Source organism: Loxodonta africana, chromosome 9 (assembly GCF_030014295.1).
Source record: "Loxodonta africana isolate mLoxAfr1 chromosome 9, mLoxAfr1.hap2, whole genome shotgun sequence".
In the NCBI taxonomy this organism is placed as follows: Eukaryota; Metazoa; Chordata; class Mammalia; order Proboscidea; family Elephantidae; genus Loxodonta; species Loxodonta africana.
In genome coordinates, this window is record NC_087350.1 from 65,141,127 (window position 1) to 65,157,868 (window position 16,742).

The 16,742-nt window shown below is 39.5% G+C and overlaps 1 protein-coding gene across 6 annotated transcripts in view; it reads left to right on the plus strand.

Moving 5' to 3' along the window:
* The window catches only part of PTBP3 (polypyrimidine tract binding protein 3), a 107,918-nt gene that overhangs the window by 58,267 nt on the left and 32,909 nt on the right, over nt 1–16,742 (plus strand). For all 6 annotated transcript variants that reach the window (XM_010587740.3, XM_010587736.3, XM_023545051.2 and 3 more), the window contains one exon: nt 3,246–3,410. In XM_010587740.3, coding sequence (XP_010586042.1) covers nt 3,246–3,410 — 165 coding nt within the window. The remainder of the gene's footprint in view (nt 1–3,245; nt 3,411–16,742) is intronic.

Consider the following 16,742-nt stretch of genomic DNA (forward strand, 5'->3'; position numbering starts at 1 on the left):
TTTATTGTGCTTTAAATGAAAGTTTACAAATCAAGTCGGTCTCTCATACAAAATTTTATATATACCTTGCTATATACTCCTAGTTGCTGTCGCCACAATGAGACAGCACACTCCTCTCCACCCTGTATTGCCATGTCTATTCAACCAGCTTCTGCCCCCCTCTGCCTTCTCATCTCCCCTCCAGACAGGAGCTGCCCACGTAGTCTCATGTATCTACTTGAACCAAGAAGTTCACTCCTCACCAGTATCATTTTCTATCCTGTAGTCCAGTCCAATCTCTGTCTAAAGAGCTGGCTTTGGGAATGGTTCCTGTCTTGGGCTAACAGAGGACCTGGGGACCATGACCTCCGAGGTTCTTCTAGTCTCAGTCAGACCATTAAGTCTGGTCTTTTTATGAGAATTTGAGGTCTGCATCCCACTGCTCTCCTGCTCCCTCAGGGATTCTCTGTTGTGTTCCCTGTCAGGACAGTCATCGGTTGTAGCTGGGCACCATCTAGTTCTTCTGGTCTCAGGCTGATGTAGTCTCTGATTTATGTGGCCCTTTCTGTCTCTTGAGCTCATAATTACTTTGTATCTTTGGTGTTCTTCATTCTCCTTTGCTCCAGGTGTGTTGAGACCAGTTGACGCATCTTAGAGGGCCACTTGCTAGCGTTTAAGATCCCAGACACCACTCTCCAAAGTGTGATGCAGAATGTTTTCTTAATAGATTTTATTATGTCAATTGACCTAGATATCCCCTGAAACCATGGTCCCCAAACCCCCACCCTTTCTATGCCGGCCTTCAAAGTGTTTGGTTTATTCAGGAAGCTCCTTTGCTTTTGGTTTGGTCCACTTGTGCTGACCTGTCCTGTATTGTGTGCTGTCTTTCCCTTCACCTAAAGTAGTTGTCTACTATCTAATTAGTGAATAACCCCTCCCTTCCTCCCTCCCAGCTCTCGTAACTATCAAAGAATATTTTCTTCTCTGTTAAAGCTATTTCTTGAGTTCTTATAATAGTAGTCTCATACAGCATTTGACCCTTTGCAGCTGACTAATTTTACTCAGCATGATGCCTTCCAGATTCCTCCACGTTATGAAATGTTTCATGGATTCATCATTGTTCTTTATCAATGCATAGTATTCCATTGTGTGAATATACCATAATTTATTTATCCATTCCATCTGTTGATGGGCACCTTGGTTGCTTCCATCTTTTTGCTGTTGTAAACAGTGCTACAGTGAACATGGGTATGCATATATCTTTTCGTGTGAAGGCTCTTGTTTCTCTAGGATATGTTCCAAGAAATATCACCATTCTTAAGAATGATCAGTAAGAAAGAAAAGATTGAAGAAAACATGCACTTAATTTCAATAATTCTTAACAGTGTCTTTTTTCCTTCCTTTCAATGACTTCATTTTTTAAATAATTGTAAGTTTTGAGACAGTCTTAAATTTGAGGAAAACTTTTAGGTACAGTACAAAAAACTTTTGATTTCTTGAACCGTTTGGGAGAAAGTTGCCAACCTGGTGTCTTTTCATCCTCGAGTACTTTTAGTGTGCATTTTCTACAAACAACAACATTCTCCTACATAACCAAAATACAGCTGTCAAAATCATTGATATATTACTTCCCTGTAATCCTCAGACCCCATTTAAGTTTGCCAATTGTCTCAATAATATTTGTTGTAACAAAATGATCCAGTTCACAAACGCATGTTCCGTTTAGTTGTCATGTCTTTTTTGCCTCCTTTGGTCTGGAGCAATTCCTTGAGTTTTCCTTGACTTTCATGACCTTGACATTTTTAAAAATTACAGGTGATTTATTTTCTAGGTATCCCCCAATTTGGGTTTGTCTGATGTTTCCTCGTGTTTAGATTCAGGATAACTTTGACAGGAACATCTCAGAAGTAATGTTACCTTCTTCTCATTGCATCCTATCAGGTGGTGCATAATTTCAATTTGTTGCATTACTGATGGCGTGTTATTTGATACCTCCAGCTTCTGCACTGCAAAGTTATTAATTACAAAGGGAAAGAGGGTAGTATTATGTGGTAAGGTACCTTGAGACAATATAAATATACTGTTTCTGTTCAACTTTCTATTACATTAGTATGGAGTCAAGATTTCCAATTTTGATGGGTTATTATTTGTTACAGTCATTATTTATTTTGTTGCTCAAATTATTCCAGACTTGGCTAGTAGGAGCCCCTTCTAACAGGCTGCTATGTCTTTCTGTCATGTCCCTATCATTCTTTGAGTACTCCCTATCATTTTGGGGGAAAAAAAAAGTTTCACACTCAACTTGTGCTCCCTGCCCAAGCTCTGGAACCAAATGTTTTTCCAAAGAACCCTTGTTTTTTAAGTGGAAAATAATAATTAGAAGCTTGTCCACCCACTCCAGTTTGGTCTTTTAACACCCTATGCCGTTCTTTGAATGACCTCCTCACCCACTCAAGCTTCTGGCTCTCCGTCCCACCTCACCCCCATCCCATAGGCCTCCTTTTCACCCTGCTTTCACTGTGTTCCCCACACCAGGCCACCTATACCATGTGGACCACCCTGACTTTTCTTGGGCTCTGATGCACCTGGCCAGGCCACCCTCCTTCTGGATGCCATTCTCACCTTGCTAGTGCTTTTCAGGCACTGATATCTAGCACTGAGTCACCCCACACATCGGTCACTTCCTACCTTATTCGGGCTCAGATTCCCCTTGCCAGACAGCCCTACCGTTTGGATGTTCTCCTCACCCTGTCAGGCTCTGGTGCACTATGCCAGGATGCCTTCCCATGTGGATGGCTCTCCTTACCCCACCCCGAGCTACCACAGCTCCTCTCCTGGCCCATGTGTATGACTGTCTTATGCTACCCAAAGGCTTTAGAACTGAATTGTTCAGAAAGAGAAGGAAGAAGAGAAACATGAATGATTTTGAGATGGTCTTTCATATTCTTTGGCATTTTTTTCATTGTCTTTTAAAAATTAAGAATTATCCTTTTCTCTAGCAAAGAAAGTCATATCCAATATTCTTTTTGCTTTTTTTTCCCCTATTCAAGTAAACTTAAGCAGCTTTCTTAAATATTGTGTCATTGCGATAATAAGACAGGTCATTTGACTCTTGACTGATTATAAATTTAGGATCTGTGTGTTCAGAGAAAGTAGAATCTTTTTACTTAATTATATTACTATTTATTCTTTTATATCAGCTGATTTTTAGGACTCATATAATGCCTATATGTGATCAAAGATTCTCATTTTGTATTGTTTTATAGAGAGCCCAAGCTGCATTGCAGGCCATCAGCGCTGCTCAGCCAGGAAGCCTGGCCCTTTCTGGAGCTCCTACCAATGAAGGCACAGTCCTACCTGGGCAAAGCCCTGTGCTCCGAATAATTATTGAAAACCTCTTTTACCCTGTTACTCTGGAAGTTCTTCATCAGGTAAGGAAGAACACTCTCATGAAAGCAAAGTCAGAGGTAACCTCTATAACTTTTTGTATTTTGTATCTAAATTTTCTAGGTTGTTTTTGGTTTATGTATTTGTTTAATAAAAGAGTTTTCACCATTCTGTTTTATACAAGAAATGATATCAAGTAGAGAGAATTCTTTGACATTCTCCTTTTCTTAACGTGATTAACGGTGTGTGAGAATTTGATTTTTTAATAGCTAAGTAAGGAAATGAACACAGCAGAGGATGCTAGGAAAATACCTGGTAGTTGTTGTTCCTGAGGGAAAAAATCACTATAGAGGACAACTAATTTACTTCTATTGCCCCATTCTTATATTTCAGTAAGGCATTATCTGTTTTATTTTATTTTTTTGTTTTTTGTTTTTTTTTGTTGTTTTTTTTAATAACTTTTATTAAGCTTCAAGTGAACGTTTACAAAGCCAATCAGTCTGTCACATATAAGTTTACATACATCTCACTCCCTACTCCCACTTGCTCTCCCCCTCTTGAGTCAGCCCTTTCAGTCTCTCCTTTCTTGACAATTTTGCCGGCTTCCCTCTCTCTCTATCCTCCCATCCCTCCTCCAGACAAGAGTTGCCAACACAATCTCAAGTGTCCACCTGATATAATTAGCTCACTCTTCATCAGCGTCTCTCTCCCACCCGCTAACCAGTCCCTTTCATTTCTGATGAGTTGTCTTCGGGGATGGTTCCTGTCCTGTGCCAACAGAAGGTCTGGGGACCATGGCCGCCGGGATTCCTCCAGTCTCAGTCAGACCATTAAGTTTGGTCTTTTTATGAGAATTTGGGGTCTGTATCCCACTGATCTCCTGCTCTCTCAGGGGTCCTCTGCTGTGCTCCCTGTCAGGGCAGTCATCGATTGTGGCCGGGCACCAACTAGTTCTTCTGGTCTCAGGATGATGTAGGTCTCTGGTTCATGTGGCCCTTTCTGTCTCTTGGGCTCTTAGTTGTCGTGTGGCCTTGGTGTTCTTCCTTTTCCTTTGCTCCAGGTGGGTTGAGACCAATTGCTGCATCTTAGATGGCCGCTTGTTAGCATTTAAGACCCCAGACGCCACATTTCAAAGTGGGATGCAGAATGATTTCATAATAGAATTATTTTGCCAGTTGACTTAGAAGTCCCCGCAAACCATGTTCCCCAGACCCCCGCACTTGCTCCGCTGACCTTTGAAGCATTCATTTTATCCCGGAAACTTCTTTGCTTTTGGTCCAGTCCAATTGAGCTGACCTTCCATGTATTGAGTGTTGTCTTTCCCTTCACCTAAAGCAGTTCTTATCTACTGATTAATCAATAAAAAACCCTCTCCCACCCTCCCTCCCTCCCCCCTCGTAACCACAAAAGTATGTGTTCTTCTCAGGTTTACTATTTCTCAAGATCTTATAATAGTGGTCTTATACAATATTTGTCCTTTTGCCTCTGACTTATTTCGCTCAGCATAATGCCTTCCAGGTTCCTCCATGTTATGAAATGTTTCAGAGATTCGTCACTGTTGTTTATCGATGCGTAGTATTCCATTGTGTGAATATACCATAATTTATTTACCCATTCATCTGTTGATGGACACCTTGGTTGCTTCCAACTTTTTGCTATTGTAAACAGAGCTGCAATAAACATGGGTGTGCATATATCTGTTTGTATGAAGGCTCTTGTATCTCTAGGGTATATTCCTAGGAGTGGGATTTCTGGGTTGTATGGTAGTTCTATTTCTAACTGTTTAAGATAACGCCAGATAGATTTCCAAAGTGGTTGTACCATTTTACATTCCCACCAGCAGTGTATGAGAGTTCCAATCTGTCCGCAGCCTCTCCAACATTTATTATTTTGTGTTTTTTGAATTAATGCCAGTCTAGTTGGTGTCAGATGGAATCTCATCGTAGTTTTAATTTGCATTTCTCTAATGGCTAATGATCGGGAGCATTTTCTCATGTATCTGTTGGCTGCCTGAATATCTTCTTTAGTGAAATGTGTGCTCATATCCTTTGCCCACTTCTTGATTGGGTTGTTTGTCTTTTTGTGGTTGCGTTTTGACAATCATGTAGATTTTAGAGATCAGGCGCTGGTCGGAGATGTCATAGCTGAAAATTCTTTCCCAATCTGTAGGTGGTCTTTTTACTCTTTTGGAGAAGTCTTTAGATGAGCATAGGTGTTTGATTTTTAGGAGCTCCCAGTTATCTGGTTTCTCTTCATCATTTTTGGTAATGTTTTGTATTCTGTTTATACCTTGTATTAGGGCTCCTAGGGTTGTCCCAATTTTTTCTTCCATGATCTTTATCGTTTTAGTCTTTATGTTTAGGTCTTTGATCCACTTGGAGTTAGTTTTTGTGCATGGTGTGAGGTATGGGTCCTGTTTCATTTTTTTGCAAATGGATATCCAGTTATGCCAGCACCATTTGTTAAAAAGGCTATCTTTTCCCCAATTAATTGACACTGGTCCTTTGTCAAATATCAGCTGCTCATACGTGGATGGATCTATGTCTGGATTCTCAATTCTGTTCCATTGGTCTATGTGTCTGTTGTTGTACCAATACCAGGCTGTTTTGACTACTGTGGCTGTATAATAGGTTCTGAAGTCGGGTAAGGTGAGGCCTCCCACTTTCTTCTTCTTTTTCAGTAGTGCTTTGCTTATCCGGGGCTTCTTTCCCTTCCGTATGAAATTGGTGATTTGTTTCTCTATCCCCTTAGAATATGACATTGGAATTTGGATTGGAAGTGCGTTAAATGTATAGATGGCTTTTGGTAGAATAGACATTTTTACTATGTTAAGTCTTCCTATCCATGAGCAGGGTATGTTTTTCCACTTAAGCATGTCCTTTTGAATTTCTTGTAGTAGAGCTTTGTAGTTTTCTTTGTATAGGTCTTTTACATCTTTGGTAAGATTTATTCCTAAGTATCTTATCTTCTTGGGGGCTACTGTGAATGGTATTGATTTGGTTATTTCCTCTTCGGTGTTCTTTTTGTTGATGTAGAGGAATCCAAGTGATTTTTGTATGTTTATTTTATAACCTGAGACTCTGCCAAACTCTTCTATTAGTTTCAGTAGTTTTCTGGAGGATTCCTTAGGGTTTTCTGTGTATATAATCATGTCATCTGCAAATAGTGATAACTTTACTTCTTCCTTGCCAATCCGGATACCTTTTATTTCTTTGTCTAGCCTAATTGCCCTGGCTAAGACTTCCAACACGATGTTGAATAAGAGCAGTGATAAAGGGCATCCTTGTCTGGTTCCCGTTCTCAAGGGAGATGCTTTCAGGTTCTCTCCATTTAGAGTGATATTGGCTGTTGGCTTTGCATAGATGCCCTTTATTATGTTGAGGAATTTTCCTTCAATTCCTATTTTGGTAAGAGTTTTTATCATGAATGGGTGTTGGACTTTGTCAAATGCCTTTTCTGCATCAATTGATAAGATCATGTGGTTTTTGTCTTTTGTTTTATTTATGTGATGGATTACATTAATGGTTTTTCTGATATTAAACCAGCCTTGCATACCTGGTATAAATCCCACTTGATCAGGGTGAATTATTTTTTTGATGTGTTGTTGGATTCTATTGGCTAGAATTTTGTTGAGGATTTTTGCATCAATGTTCATGAGGGATATAGGTCTATAATTTTCTTTTTTTGTAATGTCTTTACCTGGTTTTGGTATCAGGGAGATGGTGGCTTCATAGAATGAGTTGGGTAGTATTCCGTCATTTTCTATGCTTTGAAATACCTTTAGTGTTAGTGGTGTTAACTCTTCTCTGAAAGTTTGGTAGAACTCTGCAGTGAAGCCGTCTGGGCCAGGGCTTTTTTTTGTTGGGAGTTTTTTGATTACCGTTTCAATCTCTTTTTTTGTTATGGGTCTATTTAGTTGTTCTACTTCTGAATGTGTTAGTTTAGGTAGGTAGTGTTTTTCCAGGAATTCATCCATTTCTTCTAGGTTTTCAAATTTGTTAGAGTACAATTTTTCATAATAATCTGAAATGATTCTTTTAATTTCATTTGGTTCTGTTGTGATGTGGTCCTTCTCATTTCTTATTCAGGTTATTTGTTTCCTTTCCTGTATTTCTTTAGTCAGTCTAGCCAATGGTTTATCAATGTTGTTAATTTTTTCAAAGAACCAGCTTTTGGCTTTGTTAATTCTTTCGATTGTTTTTCTGTTCTCTAATTCATTTAGTTCAGCTCTAATTTTTATTATTTATTTTCTTCTGGTGCCTGATGGATTCTTTTGTTGCTCAGTTTCTATTTGTTCAAGTTGTAGGGACAGTTCTCTGATTTTGGCTCTTTCTTCTTTTTGTATGTGTGCATTTATTGATATAAATTGGCCTCTGAGCACTGCTTTTGCTGTGTCCCAGAGGTTTTGATAGGAAGTATTTTCTTTCTCGTTGCTTTCTATGAATTTCCTTATTCCCTCCTTGATGTCTTCTATAACCCAGTCTTTTTTCAGGAGGGTATTGTTCAGTTTCCAAGTATTTGATTTCTTTTCCCTAGTTTTTCTGTTACTGATCTCTAGTTTTATTGCCTTGTGGTCTGAGAAGATGTTTTGTAATATTTCGATGTTTTGGACTCTGCAAAGGTTTGTTTTATGACCTAATATGTGGTCTATTCTAGAGAATGTTCCATGTGCGCTAGAAAAAAAAGTATATTTTGCAGCAGTTGGGTGGAGAGTTCTGTATAAGTCAATGAGGTCAAGTTGGTTGATTGTTGTGATTAGATCTTCCGTGTCTCTGTTGAGCTTCTTACTGGATGTCCTGTCCTTCTCCGAAAGTGGTGTGTTGAAGTCTCCTACTATAATTGTGGAGGTATCTATCTCACTTTTCAGTTCTGTTAAAATTTGATTTATGTATCTTGCAGTCCTGTCACTGGGTGCATAAATATTTAATATGGTTATGTCTTCCTGATCAATTGTCCCTTTTATCATTATATAGTGTCCTTCTTTATCCTTTGTGGTGGATTTAAGTCAAGTCTATTTTGTCAGAAATTAATATTGCTACTCCTCTTCTTTTTTGCTTATTGTTTGCTTGATATACTTTTTTCCATCCTTTGAGTTTTAGTTTATTTGTGTCTCTAAGTCTAAGGTGTGTCTCTTGTAGGCAGCATATAGATGGATCGTGTTTCTTTATCCAGTCTGTGACTCTCTGTCTCTTTATTGGTGCATTTAGTCCATTTACATTCAGGGTAATTATAGATAAATAAGTTTTTAGTGCTGTCATTTTGATGCCTTTTTATGTGTGTTGTTGACAATTTCATTTTTCCACATACTTTTTTGTGCTGAGGCGTTTTTCTTAGTAAATTGTGAGATCCTCATTTTCATAGTGCTTGACTTTATGTTAGTTGAGTCGTTACGTTTTTCTTGGTTTTTATCTTGAGTTATAGAGTTGTTATACCTTTTTGTGGTTACCTTATTATTTACCCCTATTTTTCTAAGTAAAAACCTAACTTGTATTGTTCTATATCGCCTTGTATCACTCTCCATATGGCAGTTCAATGCCTCCTGTATTTAGTCCCTCTTTTTGATTATTGTGATCTTTTACCTATTGACTTCCATGATTCCCTGTTATGTGTATTTTTTTTTTTTAATTAATCTTAATTTGTTTTTGTGATTTCCCTATTTGAGTTGATATCAGGACGTTCTGTTTTGTGACCTTGTGTTGTGCTGATATCTGATATTATTGGTTCTCTGACCAAACAATATCCTTTAGTATTTCTTGTAGCTTTGGTTTGGTTTTTGCAAATTCTCTAAACTTGTGTTTGTCTGTAAATATCTTAATTTTGGCTTCATACTTCAGAGAGAGTTTTGCTGGATATATGATCCTTGGCTGGCAGTCGTTCTCCTTCAGTGTTTTGTATATGTCGTCCCATTCCCTTCTTGCCTGCATGGTTTCTGCTGAGTAGTCAGAACATATTCTTATTGATTCTCCCTTGAAGGAAACCTTTCTTTTCTCCCTGGCTGCTTTTAAAATTTTCTGTTTATCTTTGGTTTTGGTGAGTTTGATGATAATATGTCTTGGTGTTTTTCTTTTTGGATCAATCTTAAATGGGGTTCGATGAGCATCTTGGATAGATATCCTTTCGTCTTTCATGATGTCAGGGAAGTTTTGTGTCAGGAGTTCTTCAACTATTTTCTCTGTGTTTTCTGTCCCCCCTCCGTGTTCTGGGACTCCAATCACCCGCAGGTTATCCTTCTTGATAGAGTCCCACATAATTCTTAGGGTTTCTTCATTTTTTTTAATTCTTTTATCTGATTTTTTTTCAGCTATGTTGGTGTTGATTCCCTGGTCCTCCAGATGTCCCAGTCTGCATTCTAATTGCTTGAGTCTGCTCCTCTGACTTCCTAGCGTGTTGTCTAATTCTGTTATTTTATTTTTAATCTTTTGGATTTCTACATGTTGTCTCTCTATGGATTCTTGCAACTTATTAATTTTTCCACTATGTTCTTGAATAATCTTTTTGAGTTCTTCAACAGTTTTATCAGTGTGTTCCTTGGCTTTTTCTGCAGTTATCCTAATTTCATTTGTGATATCATTAAGCATTCTGTAAATTAGTTTTTTATATTCTGTATCTGATAATTCCAAGATTGTATCTTCATTTGGGAAAGATTTTGATTCTTTTGTTTGGGGGGTTGGAGAAGCTGTCACGGTCTGCTTCTTTAAGTGTTTTGATATGGATTGTTGTCTCCGAGCCATCACTGGGAAACTAGTTTTTCCAGAAAATCCGCTAAAAAAAAAAATGCAGTCAGATCCCTATCAGAGTTCTCCCTCTGGCTCAGGCTATTCAGATGTTAATGAAGCCGCCTGGGGAGGGTGGGGGAGGGAACAGAGAGATAGGAGAGTAGCACCTCAGAGTATAGCCAGAGTTGCTTGTCTTGCTTGGAATGGCTATTATATCTGAGATTCCCGCGGGCGCGTCGCCTATGTGTGCTGGCTGTGTGGAGATTGCCCCCGGGGGGTCTGGCCCGCTGGAGTCATGGTCAGATCCTCCGCTTCCAGCCCCACGCCCAGTGTCAAGGCTCCCCTACTGGGACGGTGCACTCTTGACTCCAAAATCAGTCGCTGCCTCCCGGGGACTTCTCATCCCTCCAGCCGCGTGTCCGTGCCGCCCCCGACAACGAGTTGGGCCTCCTCCCGGGGTTAGTTCAGATGGGTGGAGCAGCTCCCCGTGCTTGTGCCGTGACCGAGTGTCCCGGCTGGGACGCTGTTCTCCCCGCTCCAATACCAGTCGCTGCCTCCCGGGGACTTCTTCTGCCGGCTGAGTCCCACGCCGCCCGCGCAACCCGGCTGGTCCCCTTCCCAGGGTTAGTTCAGGGGGGTGGAGCAACTGTCCGTGTTTATGCCGTACCTGCGTCCAGTCCAAATCCCTGCGGGACGGTTCCCCGGCTCAGACGCTGCTCTTTCTGCTCCACGACCAGTCACTGCCTCCCGGGGACTTCTCCTACTGGCTGTGTCCCACGCCGCCCGCGGAACCGGCTGGTCCCCCTCCCGGGGTTAGTTCAGGGGGGTGGGGCAGCTCTCTGTGCTTGTGCCGTACCTGACTGGTACGCTGGCTCCAGGCTCTGGAAACAATCGCTGCTTCCCTGTATTAGTTCGTTCTCCGTCTCTAAATCTGTGTTTGTTGTTCAGGGTTCGTAGATTGTTATGTATGTGATCGATTCACTTGTTTTTCCGTGTCTTTGTTGTAAGAGGGATCCGAGGTAGCGTCAGCCTAGTCCGCCATCTTGGCTCCGCCCTATATACACCCTGTTTTATTTTAAAAACCCCAAGAAGAAGGTAATGCAGTAAATCTTCATATGTAACATGGAAGTACTATGTTCAGTACTGATTCATGCCAACATAGCCTTCATAGACTACCCATTAATGTGTCTAAATTGTCTTGAAAAAAGACATTCTACTAAATCATGGCAAATTGTATGTAGAATTTAAGAACTGGAAGGTCACGTAGTTATGTATTTTTTAGTGGATAAAAATGAAACTTAAGTGATGAATATTAAAAATTAAGTAATTTGAAGAGCCAGTTAGAACTTAAGCCTCCTGATGTGTGGTCTAGCGTTTTAACTAATATTCCATGTATACATATCCTTAAAAAATAATGTACAATTATTTGGTAATCTTAAGTTTATAAATATTTGACATCTAGCCCAAAAATTTTAGTCATTTTTTATCCCCTTTAGTAATGTATTGGTTCCATTTCATTATACCTGTTAACCCATATATTAAAATAGTAAAACACTAAAATACGTTGCATGCTGATTTTCATATTTATATCACAATATGTATTACACGGAAACCCTGGATGCATGGTGGTTAAGAGCTATGGCTGCTAACCAAAAGTTCGGCAGTTCAAATCTGCCAGGCACTCCTTGGAAACCCTATGGGGCAGTTCTGTTCTGTTCTGTCCTATAGGATCGCTATGAGTTGGAATCAACTCAATGGCAGCAGGTTTATGTACTGCACAGGCCAGTCCAGAATCACTTAACTGTTTTTTATACCTATGGATTTAAAGAGTTATAGGAGTGTGTGCATGTGTGTGTAAGAATTGGAATGCATCTCATATTCTCACATTTTACAAATAAGGAAACTGGAGACCTTAGAAGTTCAGTGACTTTCCTACAGTGATTTTACCAGGTGGTGACAGAGCTCAGACTAGAACCCACATTCCCGGTACAGTTCTGTGCTGTGCATGTAAATATTAAAATATACCATTTAGTAGGCCTACCATGATAGTTTTCTGAGGACCATTTTAAAAATAAATGCATTTGTGAAGAGCGTCTTTGGGAGGACTTTAATGGTGGTATCTATCTATAGCCACAGTTGCTCCCCAGAACAGTTCAGCAGTTGCTTAAATGATTGGTTTGATTATTCTGGCGGATTTTCTTCCCTTCTGCTCATTCTACAAAGTAGCATTGAACGCTCTGTGATCCATCAGCGGTATTTTGTTTGTATTTGCCTACCATAATATTGTAGCTATAGCTAACATATACTGTTTTATAAAAGATGTTTTTGTACCTGTGGCTCAACACTGCCTTTAGCCAGCAGTGAACTTAGCTGGGGTCCTGTGTTCCTGCCCTGTCATTACACTTATCATTTCTCTGAGAGGAGTAACAAATCTTGTTTCTCCCCCACAAAAAGATCATGGATCCTTCAGGTGAAGAGTAATTCTGAGAGTCTTCAATAGCAGCTGTTGGGGTAGGACTCTCAGCTTTTGTTATAGCACTCCCTTATTAAACCTTTCCTGTTGCTTTTGGAATAAAATTAAATTCCTTATTAAGGCTTCCACACACAGACCTCTCCCCCATCTCTTTAACTTCATTTCCTAACACTCTTCTGCTTATATAGCACCATGGCCTTTCTGGCCCTCTGCCTCTCTCCCTCCTACCTACCAGCTTATTTCTGTCCTTGATCCCTTTGTACCCTCTATTTCTTAGGCCTGGAACACTCCTCATCCAGATAGTCACATGACTGGCTTTACATCATTCAGTTCTCAGCTCAAATGTCACCTCCTCAGAGAGTCTTTCACTAATTACATTAACTAAACCTCCAATCCCTGGCACTCTGTCCCATTAGCCAATTAAGAGGTAATATAGTATAGTATAATAGGAAACCCTGATGGCATAGTGGTTAAGAGCTATGGCTGCTAACTAAAAAGTTAGTAGTTCAAATCCACCAGACACTCCTTGGAAACTATGGAACAGTTGTACTGTGTCCTATAGTGTCACTATGGGTCCAGGTCAACTTGATGGCAATGGAGTTTTTTTTTTTTTTTCAGTATGGTATAATGATTCAGGATACAAGATCTGGAGCTGGTTTGAATCCTGGCTCTTCCACTTACTACTTCTATAACCTCGGTCATCTAACTACCCGCTCTGTGTCTGCTTTGTAATGCTTATATGTTCATTGTGAGGATCACGTGAATTAATATTCTAAAGCATTTAGAACTACGCTTGGTACATAGTAAGTGCTCAAGAAATGTTAGCACTAATTATCAGATGCTAATGTAAGAAATTGCTCCTTGCTTTTTTAGTCTTATGGGTAAGATAGTCATTTTATAAGTAATTGCATAAAATGCAGTGGAGGAAATATACAGAAGTGTGGAATTGGGTGTACATGATTATTTTATTATATTCTTTGCTGCAGAGTTGGCATTAACTAAACTACTGTCTAACATCTATAGAAGTTAGTGTTCTGCGCTCATGGGGAGGGGATTGAGGGTGACTGAGATAGAAGGGGTGTTATTTTAGATGAAGATAGTTAGGGAAAATCTTTTCAATATGATGACTTTTGAGTAGAGGCTTGAAGGATGTGACGGTATACATTATGTGTATATGTGAAGAATAATGATCCAGTCAGAAAGAACAGTAAGTGCAAAGTCCCTGAGATGGAGTATGCTTAATGTGTTCAAATATCAGAAATAAGGTTAGTATAATTGGAGTGTAGTAAGCCATAAATGAAAAAAGTTAGAGAAGAGGTGAGGAGCCAGATGATGCAAAGTGTTTATAATCTTTTATTTATAGTAAGATGGGAAGCCATTGGAGGATTTTGAGTAGAGGACTGAGATTATATGATTTATGTTTTAACAGAATCTCTCTTGTTATGTTAAGAATAAATTGTAGGATAAGAAGGGGCTCTTGTCATAGTCTGTGTGAGAAGGTGGTGGCTTGGGCAAGATGGTGGGAATGGAAGGGGTAATTATGGGTATATTTTGGAGGATTTACTGATGAGTTTATTGGATATGGGTTGTGAGAGAAAGAGAGTAATCAAGAATATCTCCCAGATTTTGGGTCTCAGCCTCTGGTAAATTGGCGCTATCCTATATTAAAATAGGAAAGACTACAGGAGAAACAAATTTGGGGTGAGAGGTTTGGCAGGAAATCAAGGGTTTGCTTTTGGACATGATGAGTTTGAGATACCTATTAGACATCCAAGTAGGAGATAATTGAGTAGGTAGTTGGAAAATAAGTCTGGATTCCAGGGAAGAAGCCCAGGCTGGAGATTTGGTAATCATCAGCGTATGGGTGGTGTTTAAAGGCATTGGACTGGATGGCATCCATTACCTAGAGATTAGTTACAGATTGAGAAGGGATTCATTGACTGATCATTTATGTAAACTCTAAACCCTGTGTACTAAATGAATTGTGTACTAAAGTAGTTCATTATATAGTGTTCCTACATAATCCATCACTTCTGAATGCTGTTATACATGGGGATATTTTATGAATGTTCAGTTGATGAATCTCTTCAGAACAAAGGATTGATCTTTTTGAATTGCAGATTAAAAATAAATAGCACAACTGGGCTAAACAAAAGCTAAGAAGATTCCTGACCACAGCCAAACACTTTGAGGACAGAGTAGCTGGGGCTGAGGCCTGGGGACCATGGTTTTGGGGGACATCCAGGTCAACTGGCAGAACAAAGTTTATTAAGGAAATGTTCTGCATTCCGCTTTGGTGAGTGGTGTCTGGGGTCTTAAAAGCTTGTGAGCGGCCATCTGAGATGCATCAGTGAGTCCCAGTCCACTTGGAGCAAAGGAGAAAGAAGAACACCAAAGACACAAAGAAAATATTAGCCCAAGAAACAGAAGGGCCATATAAACCAGAGACTCTATCAGCCTGAGACCAGAAGAACTAGGTAGTGCCCAGCTACTATCAATGACTGCCCTGACAGGGAACACAACAGAGAGTCCCTGGTGGAGTGGGAGAAAAGTCGGGGGCAGAGCTCAAATTGACGTAAAAAGACCTGACTTAATGGTCTGACTGAGACTGGAGGAACCTCCTGGGCCATGGCCTCCAGACACTCTTGTTAACCCAGAACTAAAGCCATTCCCAAAACCCACTCTTCAGACAAAGATTGGACTGGACTATAAAACAAAATAACGTTTGTGAAGAGTGTGCTTCTTGATTCAGTTGGGTGCACAAGACCAGATGGGCAGCTCCTGTCCAGATGGGAAGGCAGGAAGGGGCGGGAACAGGTTGAATGGACACAAGAAACCTGGGGTGAAAGTGGGGGGAGGTGTGTTGTCACATTATAGGCATTGCAACTAATGTCACATAACAATGTGTGTATAAATTTTTGTATGAGAAATTAGCTTGAGCTGTAAACTTTCATGTAAAGCACAATTAAAATATAGTTTCCCAAAACTAAATATTGTCATATTAAGTAAAAGAATCAATACTAGTAATACCAAATTCTGGTTCTTAAGTCTTACTGTTTAGTTTGCTAAGCTGTTGTAAACAAGTTGTGGCCAGTGTGCTATTAAAAAATGTTCTAACACGAATGCACTTTGTACAAGTGAGTACCAGTGAACATTTTCAGTTTTGGGCAAGTTCTATCTTAATAAAAATCACCTTGAAGACTGATTTTGCCAGAAATTAATCTTTAGTATCTTTTTTAGTCCTACTTTATAGTCTGTTTTTTTTTTTTTTTTTTTTAATAGTCTGAAAAGATGAAAATACACAAGAGACATCTAGGGTTGAGTGTGTGTTTGTTTAAGAAGGCAAAATAAATATGATCAGGAAATAGAGTCAAAGACTTTGTAATTAATAAAAATAAATCCATATAAAAGAGGCATCAAATAGCCAAAGCAATACTGAAGAAGAAGAAGAAGAAAGGAGGAGGTCACATGCTTCCCAATTTCAAAACATACAATACAGCCATGGTAATCAAAACAGCCTGGCTATGGTTCAAAGACAGACATATAGTCCAATGGAATAGGATTGAGAACCCAGAAGTAAATGCATTCGTCTCTGGGCAGCTAATTTTTGACACAGTGTCAAAGTTCATTCAATGGAGAATAAACAGTCTCTTTAACAGATGGTGCTGGCAAAACTGGATGTCCATTTGCAGAAGAATGAAACAGGATCCATACATCACACTGTGCATAAAAACTAACTCAAAAATGGATCAAAGACCTAAATGTTAAAGCTAAAACTATAAAGCACTTGAAAGATAATATAGGGACAAAACCATGGGACCTAATTTTCTTTAGAAATAGATTATTGATCACAATTACAAATGTACGAACCACAGAAGACAAATTAGATAACTGGGACCTCATAAACATTTTTATGCTGATCAAAAGACTACCAAAAGCAAGATGAGAACCTACAGGCTGGGAACAACATACCTGATAAGAGTCTACTCTCTAAAATACATAGAAAACTTCAACAACTTAACAACAGAAAGACAATACAATTAAGAAATGAGCAAAGGACATGAGCAGACATTTCACCAAAGAAGACATTCAAGCAGCCAGCAAACACATGAAAAGATGCTTGTGATCATTAGCCATTCCAAAACCAAACCCAGTGCCGTTGAGTCGATTCTGACTCATAGCGACCC